Genomic DNA, 21,698 nt, shown 5'->3' on the forward strand with positions numbered 1-21,698 from the left:
ATAGTTCGCGATGAAGAGGCGGAAGCAAGGGGTTGGTTGGGGAAGGAGCAAGGATAACAGTGTAGTGTCGTTATTGTGATAGTCTAACGAATGCATGCATGAGGAGAGATTGGTGACATTATTTTGTCTTTATTGTAATATCGTATGGTAATCATCATTGTCGACGACATCGTCGTTGTCACCATCACCCAATGATGAAAATGCGCCTTATAAATGTCATGTATTATTATCATTATCATCATCATCATCATTATGCGTCTATATATATATATATATATATATATATATATATATATATATATATATTGTGTGTGTGTGTGTGTGTGTGTGTGAGTGTGTGTGTGTAATTGGATGCGTGTGAACTTTTGTTCGTATGTCCGAAACTGCAGTATGTAATTATTTTTTTTTAATGATGGTCAATGTGAAGCGCTTCGAAGCTTCGGCACAAGCGCTTCAAAAATGTACATTTATTATTATTATTATTATTATTATCATTATCATCATGATCATCATCATTCATCATCATCATCATCATCATCATCATCATCATCATCATTGAGAATAACAACAACATTAACTACAAGTACTATAATCGCAATAAAAACAATATCAACATCATCATATAATTTCCGTCATCGTCTCCACAACTATCATTCTAACCAACAGCACCACCAAAACCACTACCATAATTACATCCTCCCTCACCGCCTCCTCCTCCTCCTCCTCCTCCTCCTCCACCACCACCACCACCTCTACCACTATTCCAACCACTACCACCACCGGTACAATAATTCTAACCCCCACCATATCTACCACCAACACCATCACAACCACTCCTTTGATTTACAAGTTGTTTTTGCAAGTTAAGTTTGAGAAGAGAAATGATAACAATTATCACTAAAAAGATCATTTATTTTACAAGCACTATTCCTCGTCACCTTGACATCTCTAACCTCCCAAAACCGCCGGGCGAAGGTAGCTATTATCGTCTTTTATCATAACCAAAACATAGATACTCAACTGCCTTTGTTTTAAATGTTTGATGTTTGGCATTTTAATTACTGCAGTAGTATCTCAGTTGTGTTTCTTACGGTGTCCCCTACACAACACCAAGCGATTAAATTTCCCCACTTTAAACCTATCAACCATTGAGTTCGAATTTACTCAAACTTGACGTCATGTTACGTTTTATCGTTTTCACCAAAAATGATGCAATTTGAGCTCTGAATGAAACTCGAGTCATATCGCTGTTTTTGCGTCTCGATTAAAACTTTAAAGTTACTACTACTGAAAACCAGTAATGTAACAGAATATTAATCACGCCGTTGAGGGGTTAAAATATCTCTTTAATTTCTCGAGTGAACAAAATGGACTTGTATTGTCAAGGTGTTGTATTATGTCTTGTCACTTTATTTTTAGTTGTATCCTCTTTCGTGATTCATTTTTGATTGCTTTTGGAATAATTAAAAGCTACGGGTATTGCCATTTCATTGTGAATGTGATTATTTGTGGTTGAAATATTTAAGGGGAATTATGAATGAAATTGACAACATCTTTCTTCGGAATTCGTCTACTTTTTCATTCAATGAAAAGTTGGAGATAAAACGTCTTGGACCACACCAGCCTCGTGATTTGATCATTGTTAAAGATAAAAGAAAGTTTAAAACATCTTGGTTTGAAAAATTTAAATGGCTTACTGTAAGCGTTGCAAAAAAGAAATTGTTTTGTTTTTACTGTGTTCTCTTTAAAGGAAAATCTTGCTGGTCAACAACAGGATTTGATGATTTGAAACACTTGTCTGAAAGCTTATCAAAACATAATACCTGTGCAACACATATATCCAATGCTGTGAAATTCAAATTTTTAGGAAGTACAGACATCGGTCGGCAGATTAGTGAAAGCTATAGTCTTTCTATCCAAAAACACAATGAAGATGTGAAGAAAAATCGATACATATTGTCCAAAATCATTGATTGCCTTAAGCATTGCGCGATTCACGAACTCCCTCTTAGAGGCCACGATGAGAGCCAAAGTTCTTTGAACAAAGGTATTTTCATTGACACTATTCATCTGCTTGCAAGTTCAGATAACATTCTCTCACAACATCTATCCCAAGCGACAGTTAACAAATACACATCAAAAATAATTCAAAATGAGCTTTTAGACTCTGTACTCTACGTCTACAATGAGGATTTAAAGAAAGATTTAGAAAATGCCCGATTTGTTGCTGTTCAGGCAGATGAAACAACTGACGTTTCCAATCAGTCTCAATTTGTAATTATTTTAAGATATTGCAAAGATGGCGAAATATATGAGCGATTTTTAAATTTTGTTCCTGTTACAGATAGGTCAGCAGAGGGTCTCTCTATTGTCATTAAGTCACAATTAGATCAATTTGATTTAAAACACAAACTGATTGCTCAATCGTATGATGGCGCGAATGTGATGAGTGGTAAAAATACAGGAGTGCACGTTCGGATGAAACATTGGTTTCCATACGCACATTTCGTTCATTGCTACGCGCATCAATTAAATCTAATATTGAGACAAGCGTGCTCAGCAGTTCAAGCGATTAGAATATTTTTTGCCCAATTGGATGGCTTTTCAGCATTCTTTTCAATTTCCCCAAAACGCGCCGATCTTTTAAGATCAATCACTTCTAGTCGGCTTCCCAGACCAGCACAAACTAGATGGAATTTTCAGAGCAGGTGCCTTTCTAGTGTTCAAGATTTAAAAGAAGAGTTACTTGAATGTTTTAGGAAAATTCAGACTGAAGACGGTTGGGACGCTATATCGGTGCGCGAAGCTGTTGGACTCGAACGAATCCTGAATACTGAGGAATTCAATTTTTATTTGACCCTCTTTAATAGGATTTTTAGCCATGCTAACATTTTATTTGCATACCTGCAAAACAGAACAATAACCGGACCAGATATAATTCAGAGCGTTGAAGATTTCAAATCTAATATTTCAAAATAAGATCAGATGTTGACAGTCTCTTTAATGAAATTGTTTGCTCAACCGATACTCAGTCAAAAAGAAGACCTCAAAGCAATTTAACCGCTCATGCAAAAGAGGCTTGTGATATTGTAGTTACTCAAATAGAGGAAAGATTTTCTCAATATGAACAAATATCCTTATTTTCACTTGTGAACCCTATGAAATTTTTGACTTACGTGGAATCAAAACCTTTAGAGAAAATAAAACTTGTCTGCCAGTATTACCCGTTTTTAGACAAAAAGAGATTAGAAAACGAACTTGAAACCGTGTATTCCAACAATATATTTCAACTGCTAGAAAGCTCGCAACAGCTTTTAAAGGAAATAATTGAACTAGACCTCGAGGATGATCTGCCAATGGTGTCAACGTTGTTAAATATTACGTTAACAACACCAGTCTCCACCGCAGAAAGTGAACGGCTATTTAGTACTTTAAAGCGGATCAAAACATGTGTGCGGAATACCATGGGACAAGAGCGCTTGAATGCGCTCACTGTGATGTCCGTGCATAAACAATGGTTGTCCAAAATTGAACTTAACGACATGATCATCAATCATTTTGCATCATCAAAGACTCGACGAATGGATTTAATCTATAAATAGGTTGGTACATAAACATGAACTATAATTTATTTTTAAATGTCGTTAATTACATTAGTTATTTGCGTATATATATATATATATATATATATATATATATATATATATATATGACCGAATCATCTTTGCCCGACCACTATAAATAGGCTAGAACCGCCACTGTATATATATGTATATATATAAATTATAGAAACAAAAACCATGAAATAATAGTGCTCAACTTTTTGATAAAAGGAGCTATTTATAAAACATTTCACGTATAATTATGATCAACTTCTAAAATATTGTTTCAAGCGTTAGCTATCATCAGGAAGTGGAAGTGAAAGTAAATTGTTGTGTTTTTCGTATATTTCTAGATTTGGATTTATGGAGGTTCGTGATTACATAAAAGGTGTTTGTTTCTTGTTTATATAATTACAAACTTTTATAAACACGAATATAGAAAAATTCGAAAATCACAACAATCTACTTTCACTTCCACTCCCTGATGAGAGCTAACGCTTGAAACAATATTGTAGAAGTTGATCATAATTATACTTGAAATGTTATATATATATATATATATATATATATATATATATATATATATATATATATATATATATATATATATATGTTTGTGTGTGTGTGTGTGTTCTACGTTTTGTCTCTAAATATAATCTACGAAATGATAAGAGAGTGAATTCATATTATAAACGCTCTCTCAACAGCTCGTATGTAGTGTTGTTCAATGCTCTTCTGTTTGCAATTCATTATTTTAGTCGATTAATTTATTATGCTATTTAACTTTGTTTTCTCTTTCACTCCATATCCTCCCCAACAGATTGTTTACTGAAAGTTATTATAACAAATAAGAGGGAATTGCAATATTGCCTTTCTGTAACATAAATATTCTACATTTTCGAAGGTTATACATTCTTTGACAAAGTTTCCCAGAGATGCTCACAACATCCGATAGAAATTATACATGATATACCAAGACACGAAAATACATGAAGTTCTTATGAACTGGTATGTGTAAACTTGAACGTTTATAATCTGATTGATGTAATTTGATGAGAACTAACCACAAATATCACTGTCTAAAACAATAATAAATCCGTTACTTTCATAGGGACAATAGTGATTAAACAATAGGGGAGAAAAGTCTGATGTAAAAAAAAGGGTTCTTTTTTTATTGGAAGTGTAAAACCATTTTTCTGAAGGGCTGGATACATACCTTGTGTAATGGATCTTCTGGTTTCAGAGTGATAATATCTCATGTTTTAGTAATAAATATGCTGGTCGCTAATAAAGATTATCCATCATGGTTCTTTTACGTCTCGTAATCCTAAGAATCTGCCTATACATCCTGCTACTGAAATATACCACTTTTTTGTAACCTGTTCATTGTTAGGACGCCGAAAACTGGCTACATACACACTCCCATGGATTTAGGACCAAAAGACAAATAGTGGTTTGATATCACGACTTCTCTTCTCTATTGCAAAGAGCTGAGAAACGAAACTTCATTCATTCTATAGATTGAACGAAATTGACGTCACCCAGCTCTTTGTTAGTGTTATAGATAGCCATTTTACCGATTACCTTGGCTTAGACTCAGTTCCTTACGTGTCTTTGACACATTGGGCCATCCAGATTCGAACATTGTCTCTTGTCCTGTATACCTCGTCCCATTTCTCTTCGCGATGGTTGTGTGGCAAACCCGCGGTCTCCAGAAGTCGATGAGAGAGAGAGAGAGAGAGAGCTCTAGAAATGACCTGAGTTTGATACGAATATTTTTTGTATTCGTAGATAGCTCATACGGTAGAGTCACGCTCTCACCGGCCAGGCGGAGTTGTCGTACCAATAAGGTCGCAGGTTCAAACCCCACCACCGCCGCGAAAATTTTTATTCTCTATTGTCTTCTGGCACTTTTCTACTCACTTCATCTCTTGTTGTTACCAACATAAGTGCCTGCTCCACTCACTTTTTTAAATTAAAAATCCACCCCATATACCGGAGCATACTCAATGTCTCAATCGTTTCTCTGTTATATGTTAGTGTTGGGAATATTGGCTATTAAGCTTAACTGCTGGCCAATTATCTTCGCGATGGTTGTGTGGCGAACCCGCGGTCTCCAGAAGTCGGTGAGAGAGGGCTCTAAAAATGACCTCAGTTTGATACGAATATTTTTTGTATTCGTGGATAGCTCATACGGTAGAGTCACGCTCTCACCGGCCAGGCGGAGTTGTCTTACCAATAAGGTCGCAGGTTGAAACCCCACCACCGCCGCGAAAATTTTTATTCTCTATTGTCTTCTGGCACTTTTCTACTCACTTCATGTCTTGTTGTTGTTTAGTAGTCTCATTACCTCTGCTTTTTTGTGTTTATTCGTAAACCAGTCTGTGCTGCTTCCTTCACAAGCCTGTCTTTGACCGTAAATGCTGATGGGATTGCGACAATAGACAAATATCATCGGCAAAGTCAAGGTCCTTAAGATATTGAGTCAGGTTTCATTTCATTCCAGTCTTTTTATCTCCCACAGTTCTGCGCATTGTCCAATCAATTACTGTTAGAAATATTATTGGCGAAAGAAGACATCCCTGCCTCATTCCAGTTGTAATTTCAAAGGAATCTGAAAGTTTTCCATTATGGATTACTTGGCAGTTTACTCGATTATATTTTTGTTTAATAAGATTTCTATAAGTTTCTGATATGCCTTAATGCTGAAGTAATTTCCAAATAATATCCCTAACAATACTGTCGAATGCTTTTTCAAAGTCAATAAAATTTATATTAAGTGATGATTGCCACTCGAGAGACTGTTCTATTATAATTATGAGTGTGGCTATATGATCGGTACAGGATCTGTTATTTCTGAATCCAGCTTGTGCACGGCGAAGTTTCCCATCAAGTGCAATTTTCAGCCTGTCCAATATTACTCGAGTGATAACTTTACTATATTACGTTCCAACTCCCGTGCGCACGGAATATTGCAAATTCCTCCAAAGTTACGAAATGTGGTGCCGTGAAATTTTGCATGCGGGCTTATATTTTAAGCGACATTACGAATTTTGAAAACCGATAGCGATTGACCAAACAGTTTTCTTACAATGCCAAATTTCTTTGATCTTTTCATCGTTTGCAATAAAATATGACTCAAACTTTAAAATGTTTACAGTCATGGTGTGTTGATTCTCTTTCCCATGGGGAAATAATCATAACAAAGTTGCATCCACTGACGTCGCTTAGCAAATAATTTTGGGTTGTTTGAAATAGTTTAATAATAGATAGTATTTATCTACTACTTCACAACGTTTATACTTTATCTCTTCCCTGGTGGACAACTGCCATATAATACACGACACAAGGACGACATAAGCAGTTCGTTTTGGTGCTTATACATTTTCGGACAAACACATTGATGTCAAATAAAAAACAGGGGGACCTCGAAGTTTTACACCCATCTCCAATAGGACGAGGAGAAATGCCTTTAACAACGACATAATCCCCGACCAACTGTTGAGCAAGACAACTCATAAAGGTCGGACAAGACATGTCTCGAAGTCCCACTGGTCACCCATCGAGTACGCTACGTGTTCACTATTGTTAAATTATGTTCGCTGGGAAGGGGTTTTGGGCGCTTTGAGTGTATTAATGTGAAATATCACGGAATGACACCTTCTTGAACACCGGATTCCATGTAAGTTTTGTTTATAACCTTTCAAAGGAACCACAATGTTCAAATACAAGAGATGCATAATTAAAATGACATAAAATATTATAAATTCGACCTTTCCCCTCTGAGTTCCTGGTTGTGAACCATATTGCTATTTACCGCATGCTATGAAAAAGAATTCGCCTCTCTGAAAAAATGCTTACATTTTTCTCTTTGTGACAATATGTGTGCCTGTTCAATCCATATTTTTATCAGTTTTTGTGAATGTAGAAATCACAACAGGAAGCTACGCCTCTGGCTTTCAATTATTAGATTGTAACAATTGTTTATGTCAAGTATGTACAAAGTGTAATATTTGCTGTGTCATTTTGAACCCAGGATGGCAATGTTAGTGAGAAGTGCACGTGAATCTCGTGAAATGTAATCCCCTTTGAAAGAGTTTAGTGATCGTTATCACAACAGAATTCACTGTGTATAATATTATATTGTAAAACATGAAAATTTTCACTCATTCCAGACCCTTCGTTTTTTATATACCGTTAAGAGAAAAAGTCCTAATGTATGGTATTGTAACCGATGCAAAAACATCGGCTTTATGTCACTAACAATTCTAGTGTTCTAGCCAATTATCATTAAAAATCCATCAGAGGGTTGTGAAGATATCCACGTCAACGCGAGCGCACGGGTTGTGAAGCGGACTATAGGAATTGAAAGGAGCATATTGCCTCGCAAGTTCCTACAAGACCCTGGGTCTGCCTTTTTTGGGGAGCTTGAAAACATATCGAGATCTGAACAAGTGTGTACTGAAAGATGCCAGAGCAAGCCCCCTCGTGGATCTTTACCTTGCAGCTGGTGAGGGGGCTTGAGCCACAAGGGAGGGCAAAGGTGTAAACCCCGGTTTACCGTCACGAGACCATCCCGGGTATCGAGCCAACGAGCCACATGAGCTGCTCGCCCCGGTGTGTGACTAAATTTGATCCAACCCGGTGCCCGAATAGCAGCCGTTATCCCGGGCGCCACACTACTATGTTCATGAAGGTTCCAAATCAGTTCAGTCAATGGCGAAGCGGTCTGCCGCCTAGCCAAATAATACCGCGTTCGTGTCGCCAGGGTCCCCGGCACGTTCAAAAAAAAGCAAGCGTCCCTCTACACAATCCATTCGCGGCCTGCCGATCGGAAAATGCGACGGCGGGGATAGCGACCTGACGCACATATTGTCCCTGAATGTCGAGAGCCAGAGTATGGCAAAAAATGAGCTTTTATCAAAGCTACTGGCCGCCCATAGCGTAGACATCCTCCTGTTACAGGAGACCCACCTTTACTCAGGCGCGCAATCTTCCCGCTTCCAGATCCCAGGCTATACGGTGGTCCATTGCGAGGACACTTCGAGGCTCAAATGAGGGGTTAGCGTTTACGCTAAAGAGCCATCGAAGGTAAGGGTCATTGAGAGCGTAACGGACAGCAATGGGGTGAACCAAATTTCCGTGGTAGTAGGTGGACTGTGTTTGCATAATATCTACAAACCACCTAGAGCGACTTGGATTGCACCACCGGTACCGGTGGTCAGCCATCCTTCCATCTGTCTGGGAGACTTTAATAGCCACCATCACGAATGGGGCTACCGAGACTGCAACGAGGCAGGAAGACAACTCCGCTCATGGATGGACTGTAATGATCTACACCTAGTGTACGATCCTACAGCCAAGGGTACCTTCCGGTATACCCGCCATAAGAAGGAGTATACTCCAGACCTCACCCTTGTTACGAAAGGCGCGAACAGTGAACCGCTGCAGGTGAAGCGAACAGTCCTCGGGGACTTTCCGCATGGCCAGCACAGGCCGGTTCTTGTCACAGCTGGGGTGACAATGCCGAGGGTGCAGTCTCTCCCACTTTGCAGATGGAACTTCAGGAAGGCTGACTGGGAGGAATTCAGTTCCTATATCGAGCAGGTTTGCCCTGCCATTCCTCCCAAGTCCGAGAATATAACCAGATTTAGCAGGCTACTGGTTAAGAGCGCTCAACGTTCTATTCCACGGGGCAAACGGAAATTCTACACCCCTTGCTGGACAGCAGAGTCGGAAGAGCTGTACCGAGAGTACCAGCAGACCCAGTCCCAGGACGTAGCCGATAGACTACTTCAGTCTCTGGCAGAGGAAGGAAGCAACGGTGGCAGGAGACCGTGGAAAGTCTCGACATTACACACTCCGGCCGCCACGCTTGGCGTATGATAAAGAAATTGGACCAAGATCGGAATTACGCGAAGGCTGCACCGGAGTGTGAGGCAGACACAATTGCCAAGAACATTAAGAACCGTAGCAAACGGGTCCCTAATCAGGCTTTTTAGCGCGGTGTCCGCAAGGCGTACCGTATGATTTTGGACTCGCTACCTGCGGAGGAGTCGGACTGGACGACCCCGTTCAGTCCCCGAGAAGTGGGTGCAGCCATTAGCGATGTGAAGAACGGCAAAGCAGCAGGGATAGATGGTGTATATCCCGATATGGTGACGCATCTGGGCCCCAGGGCACGGGCCTGGCTGGCAGAGGCAATGTCTGACGTCCTTGCAAAGGAAAGCTTCCACAAGTGTGGAAGCATGCGAAGATAGTTGCCATCCTCAAGCCAGGGAAACCGGCAAAGGAGGCCGACAGTTACAGACCCATATTGCTGCTGAGCTGTCTTTTCAAATTGTTGGAGCGTGTTCTATTAAACAGATGGGGGCCGGTCCTAGACGCTGCCCTGCCACCCGAGCAGGCAGGCTTCAGGGAAGGGAGGTGCACCACGGAGCAGGTCATTGCCTTTACTGAGCAAATTGAGCACGGGTACGAGAGAAAACAGCAAACAGGTGCTGTCTTTATAGACCTATCAGCGGCATACGATACGGTCTGGTGCGAAGGGTTGATGCTCAAACTTGCAAAAATCATAAGGTGCAAAAAGACCTTGAAGTTGTTCTCTTCAATCTTAGGGGAAAGGCAATTCCACGTCGCGCTGGGAGACGCCACGAGCAAAGTAAGGAAATTAAAGAATGGGGTCGCTCAAGGGTCGGTACTTGCGCCAATGTTTTTTAACGTTTACATTAGCGATATGCCGAACACTTCTTCCCTAAGGCTGGGATACGCGGACGACTGGGCACTCGTTACTCAGAGTAAAGTGTGGACCCGTCTCGAGAGCGTAATCAGCGAGGACGTCACCAGACTCAAATCCTACTTCGACAAGTAGTACTTGAAGATGAACACTTCAAAAACCGTGGCCACTGCATTTCACCTATGCAGTGCTTGGTACACCCGCAAACTGAATGTCCTAGTCGGGGACCAGGCACTCCCATATGGGCAGCATCCAAAATATTTATGGGTGAACTTGGATTGCAGCCTTACCTATCGGGTGCATCTCGAAGGGGTTGCCCGGAAGATAGAGAAGCGGAATAGTCTTCTGAGGAAGCTGGCGGGATCGACTTGGGGCGCTAGTCAAGCGCTCCTGAGAACGTCCGCCTTAGCACTATGCTATTCCACCGCGGAGTATTGCTCTCCAATGTGAGGTAGAAGCAGAAACGTTGAGAAAATGGATGTAAAACTTCGCAAGTCGATGCACATAGTGTCAGGAACGTTAGCAACAACTCCTAGAGAATGGGGCCCGATAATGGCAGCGATCCAGCCCCTCCGGAGGGAGACGATTACAGAAAACTGTCTGAGTAAGATCAAAGAGAAAGGGAATGGGGATACCCCTCTGATGCGCATAATGGACGGTGCCCCCGTTTCGAGCCGAAATAAGTCCCGGCAACCCTTGTACGCAGAATCCCTGACTACGGACAGAGCTGCACATACGAGATGGAAGTCGGTTTGGACGAATTCAATCCCTCGTGGGGGCGGGGACCGACACTCCTCTAAGCTTGTGAGAAGTTGCCAGGCTTTGATACCAGTAAGAGGAGACATTGGGTGGCTGCGAATCGGCTTTGGTCGAGGAGCTGCCTAACGGCAAGTGCGTTACATCGGTGGGGTCTTACTACCTGTCCAATATGTCCCCGCTGTGGGCAAGAACCCGAGACGGCAGAGCATCTAGTCGAAAGGTTGTGACGATGCTACCCGACGCGTTCGTCATAACATAGTAGTGTGAACTAGTGCGGGGCGGTCCTTGGCAAGCTTAAGGACCACGGTCCTACGGTCCTTGGGAAATGAAGACCGCAAGGACCGGTCTCTAGACCGGTCCGTTCATTCTTGAACCGTTAAAGACCGCTACACGATGAAAACCGTGGCCTACAGGAGTAAAACACACGGAGTAGTCACACTCATTTCAAATTGTAACCTAATTAGAGAAGAGGGGTGATGCCTTCTTTATTTGCTCACCGTACTTCATTGTTACTTCGATAATTTAATAAAATTTGAAATTTATCCCCATTAACGGAGATAATGGCATCGCCCAAGGCGTTGATCGAGTTGTTCGTGGCGTTGATACACACACGCAACTCCTACCCCCCCCCTCCCCCCCCCCCACACACACACACATTAGAGGGCAGCGAGCATTGAAGAGTAAGAGAGAGACGTGAAGTTATAATAAGAGGGGGTGGATGAGGTGATAAGAGGGTCGATGGTGACTTTTCGCCAGATCTAACAAACTCAGCTACCCATTCATTGCTGAGTAGACAGGGATTCAGAAAAAAATCGACTGCACCCGGGATCGATCTCTGGCCCTTTGCGTATAAAGAGAGTGCTCTATCAACTGAGCTATCGGGGTCCCCAAATATTCTATTGGACCTTTTAAAAATACAGACGTTATAACTGTTTTTTTTGGACGGAAGAAACTAATGAAACTCATATTACTTGATTAGTTAAAACACCAAACGAAATTTTAATATTATTGTATTATTTTAAATGACAACAATGCGATAGAAAGGAGTGGCGACAAGAGATGGACAAAAGAAAACAAAAAATCAGACTTGCAACTTGCTAGGTTCGACACACACACACACACACACACACACATCTTTAGTAGTCACATACATTTCAAACAATAACCCATTAGAGAAGAGGGGTCATGCCTTCATCATAGATCATTGTCATTGCGATCATTATGGTGTAGTAAATTTTGAAATTTACCCCGTATAATGGAATCGTCCAAGGCGTGCGCCTCCTGTTCCCCCCATCTCACACACGAAAGGGCGGTTTGCGGAGTGGAGGGAGGTGGTCGTCTGCCTCTATGGTCGTCTGTGTCGTTTAGTGTATGGCAAAGGGGGTGGGTGCGATTAATTAAGTGGGATGGGTGGTGATTGGTGGAAGATAGGCAAAGGACCGAGGCAACGAATCGCTGGGGAAGTAGTATGGCGCGAGACCGTTGAAAGGTGATAAGAAGTGAGGACCGCCGGCGGTCTTCCTCTTTGGGACTGGACCACGGTTCACAGCTAAAAGACCGTGGGACCGGTCCTCGGTCCGGTCCTCAGCGCCGCACTAGTGTGAACCATAAGAGGCTGCTGCCAGAGCAAGAAAGAAAAATATAAGAAAAAAAAACATCCCAAAAATCAATCTACTTCGACTGGCGATCGAACCTCAGACCTTCTGATTACCAGTCAGACGTGCTACCATTACCGTAATCAGATGGTATGAGGTTCGATCCCCATTCGATGTAGACTGATTATTTGAAAAAAGATTTTCTTGTATTTTTCTTTCTTGCTCTGGCTGGTACCTTTCATACACATGTGTTCAGATCGTTATCTTATACCCATGCCTGCACCTTAATTTCTTAATTTGATATTTTTAAAACATATCCTTTCTTCCAATCTGAATGTATTTGGTTTTGAGTCCGAATGAATTATTCTCAATAAATTTCAATCAATAAGACATGATTTATTCCAGTCGTCTATATGATTTATTTAGTCTTAACTTTTACATACCCGCAGGGTCAGTTTCCAAAACTTGGTAGAATTCTTTTGGTCCGTGACATTGGCTGTTAACTGATGAGGTAAAAATAAATAATATAAAATTGATGTAAAGTATTGACCAATTATAAATGTAGCAGATTAAAAAAATATCTACACTAAACGAATATAATACATTTTTATCTCACAGACAATGGATTGATACACCCATTACACAAGCGGATAAATATGTTAATGTTACGGTGGAGTTCACTCCATGCTTTGATGATACATATATAAATGAAATGGGTAAAATGGATTACCATATTCTTTTCCCATCACATGGAAAATCAATTCACATCCAATCTTTCAAGAAATTACCGAAATAACTCAGCCGTAAGCCACAGTGTAAGCAATAGAATTTAAGTATCTTTAACATTAGCAGCTGAAAGCGGGATAAGAATGTACGTGGTAAGAACGATATTACTTCCGTGCCGTTTTGAAGAAATTGAACCATGGACTACGACGCTAAGAGGCTCATTTAAATAATGCATTGAAATCAATTATTTTAAAAATAGAGTTGGGGATAAACATTGTTCTGAACAGCCGTGTAAAATTTTTAGCACAGAATTACTGGCGAATCCAAAAATTATAAATCTATTTTTTAAAGAGTGATATATGCGAGAAATATTGCAAACCATTTTATTTCAAGCTGATTCGATCATCCGTTGACAAAAATTGATACGAAGAAAAATCTGCGAGGTCGTAATACTCAGTCCCTTTAGACGTTTGACTTTCATTGCGAGTATAATTTATTCTACGCAATTATAGCATATCCACAACAGAAAGTGATGACGTAATTTTAAATCTCTCTTGATATATCAAGTAATAATAATCTCATCCGGAATTTTTAAAAAATGATGGCGTAATTTGAAATCTCTCTTGATACTATCAAGTAATGATAATCTTGTTAATCTGTTCTTTTTAAAAATAGGGTTTGGGATCAACATTGTTCCCTAAATCTAATGTTAATTTTTTATCATCGAGCACAAAATAATATGCAAATTTACAAAATACAATACCGTAGTACAATAACTAACAAAGATGACCGCCTGTTCTGAACAGCAACACAGAACAAGAAGGTCGGGACATGACCCCTGTTAGATACTATTACGTCTTTTTATCTCGACAGATACAACGCATAAACCCATCGGGTTCTCATTTTACATTGGAATTCGGTGAAAGATGTGAAGAGCTTTTTCCAAGAAGTCAACGTTGCGGCTGTCCACTGTGGATTTGTACCAGGGAGCTACAGGTCCAAATGAGGGTCTCATACCACAATCACAATTCGATTGATGGATAAAACTGAAACTATGAAAATAGACTTCGGGTAGATTATCGACTTTGGAACGAGACACCTCATGTACCCACGGACATTGCTTCTATCAGAGACAAATATAATATACATACCTGAAGTGCAGTTGATAGCAAGAGTCCAAATTCCAATAAAGATGATACTACATTTTAACGAATTCGTTGACATTCTGTTGCCTGAGAACTAGTTTGCGCCTCAATTGGTCACTCCCAATTACACAACAAAATTGTGTATCTTTCCTTTTGGTATAATATAGTGTTTTATTGATGGTATTCTTATAGTGCTGATTGATGTTACAAAGGAGAATTATTTGATCACAAAATCAATTTCCATATACTGGAATGATGAATATAGAAAACATATAAAAATAGAGAAAAATGATTACTGAATATATGGAAACAAGTTCATACATACGAAAGAAGAAATATTGCAATGAAATGCAAGGATGATAAATAAAGAGTAGAGAAGTGCGAGAAGCAAAAGACACTTTAGAAGAAAAAAAATTGTGCTGAGAATGGAACCACAGCCCCCTTCTACGATCCCCAGATATATGAAACCAACCCCAGATATGTGAAATGTTAAAGATACTAGTATTTTTGATACAATATTGCTAACGTCATTAATTCTCCAGATGGCAACACCACCTCCACCACCACCACCACCAACAACAACAACAGCAACAACAACTTGATCAACGTGCACGATGATCTTGTTAATTATGTTGCTGATAAGAAGACGGCAGTGCTCATACTGCTTGATTTAAGTGCCGCATTCGATACCATTGATCAAAAGTTGCTCTTAAACAGACTTCAAACCGATTTTAATATTCAAAATAATGTTTTGGACTGGTTTGAATCTTATCTTTCTGACCGCACACAGTGTGTTGCCATTGAAGATTCTCTTTCTGATATTAGTGTTCTGCAATTTGGGGTACCCCAGGGTACTGTCCTGGGGCCAATCTTATATACCTTGTATAGAACACCCATAAATGCTATATTCTCGGCGTATGAGTTGAATTTTCACTTGTATGCCGACGATACTCAAATTTATTTCCCTGTTACTAACAATACGAGAGTGGACATTGCATCTCGAGTGGAGGCGTGCGTGAAAGACATAAAAGATTGGATGGTTTTAAATAAATTAAAGTTAAACGAGGATAAAACGGAAATAATAAGTTTTTATGGAAATAACCGGAAAAGAACAGAAATAGAATCATTGAGTATTGCTGGTAGTCAAATTAAGATTGTAAATGGTGGAAATGTCAGGAATTTAGGTGCATATTTAGATTCACGATTGTGTATGGACGATCATGTTAGTAAAGTTGCTCAGATTTGTCATCTTCATCTCCATAAAATTTATAGAATTAGACATCTTTTGGATACTGAGACTGTCAAAACATTAATGACATCATTTATACTTAACCGAATAGATTACTGTAACGCTCTGTTACAATCGTCACCAAAATACATAATTAGACAGCTTCAGAAAGTGGAAAATAGAGCTGCTAGAATGGTGACTGGTTGTGGGGTGAAAGAGCGTGTAACGCCGATTTTAATATATTTGCATTGGCTCCATGCCAACAGCCGAATTATGTTCAAAATTCTATGCTATGCTTTTAAATGTTTTAATAAGACCTACAAAACATGGTTAATCTCTATGTTCCGGAGAGAGAACTTAGATCCAGTGGTCAAGATCTCTTCCAGGTTCCTCGCTGTAGATCGTCTTTTAGTGAAAGATCTTTTAGCCAGTCGGCACCCGTCTTATGGAACCAACTGCCTTCATCCCTCAAAAAAAGTCCGACATTTGAAAACTTTAAAAAGAAACTTAAAACACATCTCTTTAGAAAACCATTTGATGTTTAACATTTCTATTAGGCCTACATGTTATAGATATCCTAAATTTTCATCTTGTAGCACAGTGCGTGGTAATTAAATTACAAATTGATTAATGCTATTCCAATATGATAGATTTTATGCTTAAATTATTAATTTATTGTTGTGTTTTATTTGCATTGTAAAGCGCCTCTGAGCACGTTGTGGATCTAGGCCAGGCGCTATATAAATTCATTCATTCATTCATTCAACAACAACAACAACAACAACAACAAAACCAAACAGAAAGCAGTTGAGCATTCATTACAACCAATTATTATCATAGGATTCTTTCATGGCTTGGATTTATTAAATGAAATATTTTATCAAGCCACACGACAAACTTGCGAGTGAGTTTTATTGCATTGTAACATTAATTTGATATTTTATATAGTTTATTATCCACTAAACGTACCCACAGTATTATAAAAGGGATATACCTAGCCAACAGCAAAACTTAACAAATAGGACAGGACATGACCCCTGATAGGTTAAATTATATCTTTTCCCGACATATAGATACAAGGGTGTTAATGGCCATGTAATCATTTTTCACCCGAGTACGATGAGATATGGAGGTCCCGATAGCTCAATTGGTAGAGCACTCGCTTCACACGGAGAGGGACCGATATCGATCCCGGTTGCAATCGAGATTTTTTTTCTGACTCCTTGTCCACCCAGCAGTGATTGGGTAGCTGGCTCAATTAGATCTGGCGGAAAGTACTTTGCGATAGACTAGCGTCCTATCAGAAGGGTAGCAATTAATTACCATTGTCCGATTCTAGCTAGATACTCTGGCTCTATGGACTGAATGGCTCTAAAGGACGATGTGAGTAAAGACTCAACTTAAATAATAGCTGAACTATACGGAGCAGGGACCAACACAGAACTTTTCCATCGAAAGGCAGCAGCTTCTAATGATTCTCATACTACACTGTTATGACCATCTATTCAGGACGCAATCTCATTAACAAACTTGTGCTCCGTCGCAAACCCGCCCGAAAGCTTCGACACAACGCAGCGTTCAACTAGATGCTCTGGGATTTCGGGTCTAGACCACAATGAAGTGAACATGCTGTTAAGCAGGTTCTCGACAGAAGCCGATTGGCTGCCACCCAATATCTCATCTTGCTGGTGGAGAAGCCTGGCAACTTTACCCCTAGGTTCTAAGAGTCGACATCCCAGCCCCCTCGAGGGATTGAATTCGTCCAAACTGACTTCCATCTCGTATACACAATTCTGTTCTAAGTCAGGGAAGCTACGTAAAAGGGTTGGCGGGACTTATTTCTGATCAAAACAAGAGCACCAGTCGATATACGCTCTCTCTTTGATCTTATTAAGCCAGTTGATTGTAATCGTCTCCAGCCGGACAACGGGGGGCTGGATTGTGCAATTATCTGGCCCCATTCTCTGGGTGTTGTTGCCAGTGTCCATGTGTATAGACTTGCGAAGTTTTACATCTACCTTCTCAGCGTTTTTGCGTCTATCCCACACTGCGCAATACTCAGCGGTAGAACAGCTTAGTACCAAGGCGGGCGTACTCATGAGCGCTTGACTAGCGCCCCAAGTTGATCCCGCCAGCGTCTCCGGAAGACTGTTGCGTTTCTCTATCTTCCGGGCAACTCCTTCGAGATGCACCCGATAGGTAAGGCTGCGGTCCAGCGTAACCCCTAAGTATTTCGTATTCGGCTCGTATAGGAGAAGCTGTTCATTGACGAGGACGTTCATTGTACGGGTGTGCCAGTCACTGCATAGGTAAAAGGCAATAGCCACTCTTTTGGAAGTGTTCATCTTCAGGTACCACTTGTCATAGTAGGATTTGAGTCTGGTGACGTCCTCACTGAGTACGCTCTGGAGACGGGTCCACACTTTACTTTGAGTAACGAGCGCCCAGTCGTCCGCATATCCCAGCCTAACCCTTCGCACCAAACTGTATCATACTCCGCTGATAGGTCTATTAATACATCACCAATTAGCCCTTTCCTTTCGAACCCTGCTTCAATATGCTCTGTAGGACAATGACCTGCTCCGTGGTGCACCTCCCTTCCCTGGTGCCCACCTATTTGTGTGGCAGGGCAGCATCTATCCCCCCATCGGGTCCGTATTACAGCTTCTAAAAGTTTTACAGGCAGCTCAGAAGTGTCTGTAACTGTCGGCCTCCTTTTCCAGTGTCCCTGGCTTCAGGATGGCAACTATTTTAGCGTGCTTCCACACTTTTCAAACCTTTCCTTTTGCAGGTACGTCAGACATTGCCTCTGCCAGCTAGATTCTTGCCCTGGGACCCAGATTCGTCACCATATATGGATATATGTCATCTATCCCTGCTGCTTTGCCGTTCTTAACATCGCTATTGGCTGCACCCACTTCTCGGGGACTGAATGGGAATGTCCAGTCCGACTCTTCCTCCGCAGGTAGCGAGACCAAAATTGTATGGTTTGGGGACACCGCGCTCGAAATATATTCTTGTGTCTGCCTCACATTCGGATGCAGCCTTCACCAAGCGTGGCGGCTAGAGTGTGTAAAGTCGTGACTTTCCATCGTTGCTTCCTTTCTTCTGCCAGAGACTGAAGTCGTCTATCGGGATTGGGTCTGCTGGTACTTCTTGTACAGCTTTACCGACTCCTCTGTCCAGCAGGGGTGTAGATTTTCCGTTTGTCCATTTGGAATGAAGCGATGAGCGCTCCTAATCAGAAGCCTGTTAAATCTGGTTATGTTCTTGGAGGATAGCATGGCAGACCTGCTCGATGTAAGAACTAAATTCCTCCCAATTAGCCTTCCTGAAGTTCCATCTGCAAAGTGGGAGAGACTGCACACTCGGGATTGTCACACCCACGGTAACAAGTGCCGGCCTGTGCTGGCTATGCGGCTGTGGAACTTAAAAGATTTGCTTGTACGTGGCCATCTTGAGCTCTGACAGGATAATGAACCTGCAGTATGCAGATGCATGAGGCCTAAATGTAGGACGTGTGAGCTCCTTTGTGAAGACAAGACCTTTGTATTTCTGGAGAGTGTTTAGACTATAACAAGACCTTTACTTGTACAGAACCCCATCTGCTAAGTTGGCGAGACGATGAAAAGACTGGTAGATCGCTTTGCATAGCATCTGACAAAAAAACCGGATAAAGCTGTGGCTGGATATTTCAACCTACCTGGCCGTCTCGGCTCCAAAGCCGCTCACAATTGCGTTTCAAAATTCTGCTATAGAGACACTATATCTCGCCGCAATCAAGAAACCCATTTTATTAAAACAATGGATGTTTAAGATCCCCGTGGTCTCAACGCCAGACTGGATTTTACTAATCTACTAGTACTAGGCTATTGCCTCTGTCGTCTTCCTTATATCTTTAGTTTCTAAGGTTTGTGATATTTCCGATATCGTTGGAAGTAGACATTGCAAAGCTTAGCTCAAATTCATGATTACTATCCACATTTCAAATGGATCACAGTTCATTCTTCAAATCTTTAGATTATTATTTTCAACGATAAAATGGATTTATTTCAACTTCTATACTTGACAACTAGTTTTATTCTACTCATCATAATTTTTTGCTCACCAAATTTAGTGCGCCGTTTTATAATCCGCTCTATTCTGCATGTCGAAACGTTCCGTGTTTGGTATTTCGTTCTTTTTTTATGCTGTTATACTCATAATTGTTTATTACTTTTTACAGTCCAATGCTTCTAGCCACTTAGTATCACTTTGACACAAAAGTTACGAACACTTTTCACCTCTGTCACAGATTCTACTCAAACATCTTATATATATCGTTATCCGAGCGCCATTAATGATGTCTCCGTAGAATGTGTCACCTGGTAACAATGACAACAATGCGACTCATAACCAAGAGAATGTCCCTGTGGTAAAACGGATTTCAAGTCACATCTTGACTCATGACACACTAGATATTTTCAATCAACATCGTATAGACACAAGAGTTGTGTGTCACTTTTATTTCATAATATTGGGTATCTAAACATCCCAGAGGGGAGACCTTGCGCAAGCTCCTCGTGCTAAGGAAAACAAGCCAAGTATTCCTTTAACTAATCCTTAGAAGACAAAACCCTAGTACATTTAACCAATCCTAATAGGGAAAACAATTATCATAGAACCTTTACTAAGACATATTATAACAAACCCTATTAGAAAGAAACAATCCTCCTACCTCAAACTAACCCTAATAGAAATAAAACAACTCTAGGACTGCTTTGCGCTACCTTTCAATACTTCAACGACTAAATGATGGCGGAGAACCAAAACAATGGTCATTTTAGGACATTTCAAACTTTCACTAATTTATCAAGGTTTGTTCTAGACTTTTAATATTTTATTAAGGTATGTTCTAGAGGTTTTTTAAAAAATGCTACCATATTTTGAAAAGTTGAATAAATAAACACCTAACAAATGATCCACGGTGAAAATGCTAATTGCAAGATATGTTACCCCTAGGAGCTTGCAACATTTCTCTCAAACAGGGGAGAGAGTGAGAGCATAATAAAGATATCAAATTATTTATTCTAACCATTTCTATCAAGCGGCTCTAATGCTTCATCAATCGATCTGATGACATATGAGCTCTCAAAATGCATCAAACATCAGAAAGTTAAAAAGCGAATGCATGACAAATGCTGAAATTAATATACGAATTATTTTGGTTGGTTTTGAATCGGTGACTCACCTGAAGAAATGCAGAAACCATGTTTTACTTCTATTATGATTTCGCCTCAAAGATGCGTCCAAAACAGTATCAAAATGTGCCTTTGGAAATTTTCAATCTTGGTAAAATATAAATCACACTAAATATGAAAGTGTATATTCAAACAATTGAAATTCCACTAAACCTTTTAAATCTTTGCATCGTTTCCACCAATACACCTGCTATTTATCCGTGTCCTTGTAAAGTTACCGACAGTAAAAATTTGTTTGTTTGTTTTTTCAAACCGCAATTTTGCTTGTGACGATTCGCGCCGCTCCCGAGAGTTGGGAGAGGCAGATAGCTCAAAACGGCAACAAAAGAAAAGACTAAGAAAGATAGACAGAGGGAACTTGTTGATAAGTTCCCTCGGAGAGGAAGATCAGGTCACTGCACTGTGCCTAGTCTGATCAGAGGGAAGAGAAAGAATGAGAAGCCCCGTTATTCACTGCTAGACAATTGTAATGATAAAATAAATGGAGATCAAGGGTTACAAACATGATACCTTTATTACGGAAACTAAATAACATTTAAAACACAAATAGAAACTCTACTTATTTATTCATCCTTTGTTAAGCTGGACGAAACTTTCAAGAACTGCCCCTGGTTTCCCGCACCTCGCTTATATATCGGCTGGCTCTAACACTGATTGGATAAAAGAG

General features: G+C 40.4%; 1 protein-coding gene across 2 annotated transcripts in view; it reads right to left on the reverse strand.

Moving 5' to 3' along the window:
- The window catches only part of LOC144972768 (protocadherin beta-5-like), a 54,193-nt gene extending 33,124 nt beyond the window's left edge, over positions 1–21,069 (reverse strand). The window contains exons 1-3 of one of the 2 annotated variants that reach the window (XM_078914384.1): positions 21,022–21,069; positions 14,570–14,757; positions 13,136–13,195 (exon numbers count right to left, since the gene is read on the reverse strand). In XM_078914384.1, coding sequence (XP_078770510.1) covers positions 13,136–13,195; positions 14,570–14,642 — 133 coding nt within the window. In that variant the 5' untranslated portion in view covers positions 14,643–14,757; positions 21,022–21,069. The remainder of the gene's footprint in view (positions 1–13,135; positions 13,196–14,569; positions 14,758–21,021) is intronic. The other variant, XM_078914383.1, reaches the window with a different exon arrangement.
- Between the last annotated feature and the right edge of the window lie 629 nt (positions 21,070–21,698).

Source organism: Berghia stephanieae, chromosome 5 (assembly GCF_034508935.2).
Source record: "Berghia stephanieae isolate SIO BIC M18660-M18661 chromosome 5, UCSD_Bste_1.3, whole genome shotgun sequence".
Classification (NCBI taxonomy): Eukaryota; Metazoa; Mollusca; class Gastropoda; order Nudibranchia; family Aeolidiidae; genus Berghia; species Berghia stephanieae.